Consider the following 7,682-nt stretch of genomic DNA (forward strand, 5'->3'; position numbering starts at 1 on the left):
GAAGTAGCACTAGACTTGCCTTGAAGTTGTCTTGAAAGCAGAAAATATTTTATTCCTCCGCAAGCTCGTCCTTCTTAACTCGCATCCCGTACCCTCGTCGCCATTGTAGTGTCATCATAATTAAACACGAACAGAGGAAGTGATTTTATATATATATATATTTATTTAAGAGTATAAGTAATGAGCTTGCGGGGAAGGAAGCAGATGTCGTGAGGAAGGTTACAGCATTCTCGCGTACAGTGCCACTGACGTCATTTACATAGGAAACCAACATTCTAAATGACGTGTGGCTACAACCAATAAGAACTGGGCTCCCGCATGAGAACTAGACCTACAACAATCATCATAGCACTCTAGTCTTTTTTTTAACGTATTTTTTTATTCGTTATTAGTAAAGACGTTCCTGTAGAGTCGGGCCCGACAATTCCTACAGTACTGTCTTCCACAGCTTAAAGACATCCGCAAAATTCGAAAGTGTTCACAAATATTTATAGCACTGTTTCACCATCCCTCAATTGCTAATATGTTGCACAACAAAACATCACGATTCCGTACTTTGCTTATTCAATTTCTAATAAAGTTAAAAATAAATAAAGCTTCTTTGACATAATGATTGGACAGAAACGAAAACGTCAAAATCTCACGGTGACCATCGTACCCTTAAGGATCTTCGACATTTGGCAGATTTTGACTGGAACTAAATAGTAAACGTCCCCTGTGTAAGATGTCCGCCGCAAGTGTCAAGGTTTTCAGGACGCCTAAATAAACGCATTTACAGCGCTTATGAAGGACACCGTTCGAAAATGGCCGCCAAGAGGCGCGGCTTCCTGAAGCAGTCATCGCGCAGCCAATCCGTGGCCTCCTTATTTGAAGTTCACAATCTAAACACTAGAACCCGCGAAATCTTCTGTTCGCGCCATTCATTCTCCCGCCAGCATTCAACAGTTCTGTGCAGCGGAACCTGGTCCCTCGCCTGGAGATCTATTGGAATTATCGGCCTATGCGGAGATGGTACCGGCCGCTCGTCACTAGGGGCAAGGGCTCCCAGTAGAATTTGAAGTTTCACCAGTTCTGGCTTTGGCGGACGATCCACACCAAAAGCTTTCCAGGTCAGTCTGCAAGAGAGCCACTGCCTTATCAAGGCTAAGCACTTACTTGCACGGACTAAGCATTTTCCTGTCCTTTCTACGTCATGGCAATGTGACGGCTTTGATCTTTGTGCAGCGCATAACGCCCGGTTCATCTAGCCCACTCGGACGAAGCACTTAAAGGCGATAATACCGTTGCCAGCTCTTCAGTCGTCACCCACATCTGTCAGACTTTTAAACGAAGATGCCTGCAACAAAACTGCCCATGAGGTACGGGCACACGGAGGGTCATACCGACGTCTGCTTTGATGACTCAGGGAGCTGCATTGCCACCTGTGGGAGCGACGGTGATGTTAGGATCTGGCAGAGTTTGGACGATGACGACCCAAAGTCCATCAGCGTGGGCGAAAGGGCCTACGCTCTGGCTTTGAAGAATGGAAAAATGGCGACCGCAGTTTCCAACAACACTGTCCAGATTCATACGTTCCCAGACGGAGTGCCCGATGGCATCTTGACCCGCTTCACTACCAACGCAAACCATGTTGTCTTTAATGAGGATGGCAGTCAAGTGGCGGCAGGATCCAGTGACTTTTTGGTTAAAGTCGTGCAAGTGAGTGACAGCAGCCAACAGAAAACATTTCGTGGGCATGACGCGCCCATCCTGAGTCTCACCTTTGATCCCAAAAATGCATTTTTAGCATCTGCAAGCTGTGATGGGTCTGTCAGGGTGTGGAATATTGAAGATCAGACCTGTGAGGTAAACTGGGACTTGCTGCCGAAGTGCAATGATGTGGTAAACGCAAAAGCCATTTGTAGGCTTGCTTGGCAACCTAGAAGTGGAAAGTTTCTAGCTGTTCCAGTCGCGACAACTGTCAAATTTTATGAGAGACAGACCTGGCGTAATGAAGTGAATCTGTCAAATGACTTTGTTAGTCAGACTTTGAATGTTGTGACTTGGTCGCCATGCGGGCAGTTCATTGTCGCTGGCTCTGTTGATGGCTGCATTATTGTGTGGAATGTGCTAACAAAACAGTGCATTGAGAAAGTGAAGCATGAGAAAGGGTACTCAATCTGTTGCTTGGCCTGGCACCCCAAAGGGGGTCAAATAGCCTACACAGACACTGAGGGAAATTTGGGATTACTGGACAATGTTGGTAGTGATGACAAAAAAGAACCCATCAACAATGTTTCCAGCGCAGTCACAAAAGACTATGATGAACTTTTTGATGGTGATGATGACGATGAAGACTTTCTAAATCGAGATCCGATGGAACCACAAGATGATGAGGATGGTCCCATGCCAGTTTCTGGTCGCACCAGACTTCGTGGCCCAATATTGGATGATGATGACGATAACTCACTGGATATACCATCATTAAAGAATGGTGCCGATCATGAGGGGGACATTGGTGAAGAAATTGATGGGGATGAAGTTGGAAGCCTGAAAATAGTTCCAGTACCTGCAGCTCAGCGACCCATCTATGATGGGCCAATGCCAACCCCACGCCAGAAACCTTTTCAATCTGGGTCCACTCCTTCTCACCTCATGCACCGCTTCATGGTATGGAATTCTGTTGGGGTGATTCGTTGTTACAATGATGAGCAAGATAATGCCATAGATGTTGAGTTTCATGATACCTCTGTTCACCACGCCATGCACTTAACGAACACACTCAGTCATACAATCGCAGATATGTCTCAAGAAGCTGTTGTGCTTGCATGTATCAGTACAGAAGAGCTACAAAGCAAGCTTCAGTGTCTTCATTTCAGCTCCTGGGATACAAACAAAGAGTGGACAGTGGACATGCCCAAGAGCGAAGACATCCTGGCTGTTTGTCTTGGGCAAGGATGGGTTGCCTGTGGCACAAGTTCGTTGTTGCTTCGAGTGTTTACAGTTGGGGGAGTTCAGAGGGAAATCTTCAGCCTGCTTGGTCCTGTGGTTTCAATGGCTGGGCATGGAGAGCAACTTATGATAGTCTATCACAGAGGAGTCGGTTTTGATGGTGACCAGTGCCTTGGAGTGCAGCTGGTTGAGCTGGGGAAGAAAAAGAGTCAGGTGTTACACGGCGACCCCCTTCCTCTTGGAAGGAAAGCCTCTCTAACTTGGGTAGGATTTTCAGCAGAAGGTACCCCTTGCTATGTGGACTCTGATGGCATTGTGCGGATGTTGAATCGTGGACTTGGTAACACCTGGTCCCCTGTTTGTGATCTGAGAGACTACTGCAAAGGGAAGTCTGATCATTTCTGGGTGGTTGGAATACATGAAAACCCACAGCAACTCCGGTGTATTCCTTGTAAAGGAGCTAGATTCCCTCCTACACTCCCACGGCCTGCTGTTGGAGTGTTGGCGTTCAAACTTCCATATTGTCAAATAACAACAGAGAAGGGACAGATGGAGGAGCAGTACTGGCGCTCTGTAGTATTCAACCACCACATAGACTACTTGTCTCAAAATGATTACGAGTGCGATGAAAGTGTGAAAACCCAGACACTGAAAGAGCAACAAGAGCTTCTAATGAAAATGTTTGCTCTTTCTTGTAAGCTTGAGCGTGAGTTTCGTTGTATGGAGCTTGCTGAGTTGATGGCTCCAAATGTTGTGAATTTAGCAATCCAGTATGCTTCCCGCTCTAAAAAGCTCCTGTTGGCCCAGCGACTAAGTGAGCTTGCCCTGGAGAAGGCAGCTGAGTTAGCAGCTGCTCAGAAACAAGTCCAGGAAGAGGAACAGGAGGAAGACTTTCGGAGCAGGTTAAATGCTGGGTATAGCAGGACCCGCACAGAATGGAATGAGCCTTTGGTTAGGAACGAGAGAGATGAGCAAGATATGGAAGACCCTGATGAAGCAGAAACTGTGGACGATGAAATGTTAGAGAGAACTGCTGAATTGCAAAAACAAAGACTTAATCCTTTCAGGAAAAGTTCTGAAGAGTCCACGCCCAAAAATGAGGGTACATTAATATCCAACAGCCAGGGTAGAGTTAATCCTTTCAAGGTAGCTTCAAAGCCAAGAAGTCCTGCGATCCAGGGGGGTTCTGTCCGTTCTGCCAACATTCTAGACAACATAAACACATTTTCTAAGAAACCAGTAACCCCTAGTAGTCTGGGTCAGAGCAAACAGAAATCTGTTGAGATTAAACCATTGATCCCGAAGCCAAAGTCTAAGCAGGCACAAGCTACGTTATTCCACATGATCACTCCTAAAGCTGACAGTAAAAAAGCAGAGGAAAAGGAAAGAAAAGATGAGAATGTAGTGCCCGAAACACCAGTAGTTCCCGCTGCAAAACCCAAGACCGGTTTCCAGCTCTGGTTGGACAACAACCGAGCAAGCATTCTAGCAGATAGCCCTGAGTTAGAGGAATCGGAAGTGATCAAGGAGGGCATGACCCGCTTCCGAATGCTCTCACCTGAAGATAGAATGCTGTGGACTGAGAAGGCAAAAGAGAACTCTTCTGGGGATGCCAATGACCTAGCTGATGCCAAGAAGAGAAAACGCCCAGCAGATGAGGATGAAGGGGGAAAGCAGAGCCAAGCTGCAGAGAATGATGACACTAACTCATCCAAAAAGCGCAAGCCTTTTGACCAGGCGACAAATAAACTGTCCGCATTTGCTTTCAAGAAAGACTAAAACAAATGCCTTATTACCACATGAAAGGTCTGCCATCTGGTCCAAACCTAAAAAAGAAATCCCAGACTTTCCAGAGGGAATGCACCAAAAGAACAAATTCGCATTTTTTCTAGTTCGGGAAAAATTTTGATAAAATATTTTAAATAAGTTAATATGCACAGAAATATTTCAAGCCACTTATTTTTTGCAGTGAATCGTTTTATTAAATAAACATACTTGGTTTTATAGAAACACATTGAACCAAATTACCTGCAGCAAGACAGTTTGTGCTTTTCCTCCACCCTCTTAAGGGGCCATTGGCACCCCTCCTTTGCTGCTTCTCTTACTCGCTGTTTTTCAGGTTGTTGAGAGATGAGTGTTGCTTGTTGGTGGTTGTAGGTTCTTTTGGTAGTATAACTGGTGCATGTCACCAGGCGATTGATCACAGGGAGATGGGTATGTTCATTTTCCAGTCCGCGTGTGTGTGTGTGTGCGTGCATTTGTCTTGGTTACCTACTAATCATGATTCATCCCTCGCCCGTTCTTCTGTATCTATTCCCTGATCAGACACCCAATTCTTGCTTTAATGGCCGTTGGCTCCCCACCCCATCCTGGATTTGTAAATTGGTGCAGAAGCCTATCTGCACCTGTGTACTGACCCTATACCTACTTTCTCTCACCCCATCCTAAAGCCCCCCCCCCACATATGGAGATGCAGATCTCTATAGATCTCTATTGTTTCTGCAGTTATCTGTGCCTTACTGCTTCAGCCCCAGCTTCTAGCACTTGCATTTAAAGATTACATTTGAACCGGCACGTTTTTAGGGCATTGAATGACACGCATCACAAAATTACAAAATGTCGTCTTTTTTTCCAATTTAATTTATATTATCAGACTCATTGTAATTGGAAAGAGGCACAGCACACTTTGTATGTGGGTTCGTGGGCTAACCTACAATGCTTCTTTGCCACTTGAAATGTGTCGCAGAATAGCGAGGGTGGAAAAAGATGCACAGAGACCAATTTTAATTTATAGCTGTTAAAGTTGGAAAAGAGACCAGTTTTACCTGGGTAAAATTAAATTACCTTGATTTATGAGATTTTTTGTTATCGGCAATTCAGTGTCCCAAACATGTTGGGTGCAGCTTCTATTTCAAAGCGTTTTAGGAGTTTGCCATCCGTTGTACTTATTTGTCTGTTTGTGTAGATTTGGTTTTCAAGACCGAGTACTAAAGAAAGTTTTGAAACTGAAGATGATGGTAAAGGATGACTTTTATATTTATTTATATATCGAAGACAGTCCTGTCCGCTATCAACGCGGACTTCAGCAGGCGCAGACCTCTTTTCCCCACAACAATTCAAAGTCTCAGTAAGACGCCATCACACCAAAATCGTGTCAGCAGTGGAAAGAATTTATTTTGCAATCATGGAGCAAGTGCTCTCCTCGACGCGTTTCGCTCCGCGGACGGAGCTTGGTCACACACATAATTTTTTTTTTTTTTTACTGAAAACATGAGATAGCTGAATTGATACAGAAAGTTATCTTAACCCAATGTAATTGCATAATCAAACTTGGAGAAATTGTGGTCACCCATAGAGAGTACAGTTTCTCATAAACTTAAAAAGATGTCCAAGTAACCAAATAAAAAGATTTGGGGTTCAAACTGTGCCATGACGGGTGTGAGTAGCTCGTCCACTCATTTTTTGTTTTCTTCGTGTTGTACATTTAGTCCATTGTCTGTAATGGGAAAAGTTAATTACGAGTAACAAAGTTAATTAAAATTTAGGACTGAAAGAAATTCTTGGACTTGTTCTGGGCCAAAGTAAGCTTTTCTTGCAAACGTGTACAAATATATGAAAACATGGTGCCTAGCCAGAGGTGACCTATCAGAGGAGGCTGGTTTCATGTGCTATGGTCATGTAGGTGCTGCTGTGCTATCCAACCGTGAACTTTCTTTTTCTAGGTTACATTGGATAACCTCGTTAAATAGTTGCCTGGCAGTATTAGAAATCATTTGTGTGCAGTTTTTATACTTGATCGATTCTGGAGTATTGTGATAGTGTTCTGCTGCTCACAGCATTACACAAGTGTTCTTTTAGAATCCATTGTGTCATTGGTAACTGGGGCAAATAACTACACCAGTGATCTATGCAAAAACAAGGGTTTAAAGGGTAAGTGGAGCATGCTATTTGTAGGAATCGTTGTCATGTTGCTGTGAAACACAGTAGGAGATGCGTTGCTCAGTAGGAAGCACGGATGATAAAGGGGAAGACATTTACTTGGGTGATTTGTCAAGTAATGTTGCGTCACAGGTTATAGAGGAATCGAGATCCTGCACCAGATACCTCGTCATTAGCTGATAGACTAACAATACAAAGTACACATTTATTATTATGCATAATTTTGTAAAGCGCATGGCTACCTAAAACAAGCATTGGTAAATGCATTCGGTTTCGCCTATATGATTAATAAGCTGCTTTTTGCTGTAGCCTTCTGAGTAGTTGTACAATATAAGTTACAGAAAGTCTGTTAAAGCGTTATGGTTTTTTATGTACAAAACGCAAAATCTATATGGTGCTATTACTAGTGGTATAATGTGGAATGTATTCCCAGGGAAGCTTTCTTAGGGTCCCCAAGATGTTGTTGCAAACCAGGCAGCTGTGCTGTCTGGAAGCATTCGACCTAAAAAGTGTTTAGATCACGTGGAGTTCTTGACCTCCGTAGTGAAAAGTTGTTTTATGCAGTTCATTCTCCAAAGTGCAATCTGGAAAATGCTAGAAACTTAGTGGACGGCCTGAATAGTTCTAACACAATACTCTTCTCTTCCCCAGTGGTCACTCTATACCAGTTCATGCTTCCTATTGATCTTTTTCAGTTTCTTTGCCTACACCGCATGATGTATCATAGGTTGATGAGTGCCTGACCAATCTCCCGCCTTTTCCCCTTAGTCATTACATCCCCACTGTCCATCTACCTTCTAGCACTGCTAAGG

General features: G+C 43.9%; 1 protein-coding gene across 1 annotated transcript; it reads left to right on the forward strand.

The window, feature by feature from the left end:
- Window positions 1-910: 910 nt before the first annotated feature.
- On the forward strand, window positions 911-4,964 carry WDHD1 (WD repeat and HMG-box DNA binding protein 1). Its single transcript, XM_086921739.1, has one exon. It carries the CDS (start codon window positions 1,333-1,335, stop codon window positions 4,708-4,710), a length of 3,378 nt encoding a protein of 1,125 aa, XP_086777865.1. The 5' UTR covers window positions 911-1,332; the 3' UTR covers window positions 4,711-4,964.
- The last annotated feature ends 2,718 nt before the right edge of the window (window positions 4,965-7,682 follow it).

Source organism: Lissotriton vulgaris, chromosome 5, assembly GCF_964263255.1.
Source record: "Lissotriton vulgaris chromosome 5, aLisVul1.2, whole genome shotgun sequence".
Taxonomy (NCBI): Eukaryota; Metazoa; Chordata; class Amphibia; order Caudata; family Salamandridae; genus Lissotriton; species Lissotriton vulgaris.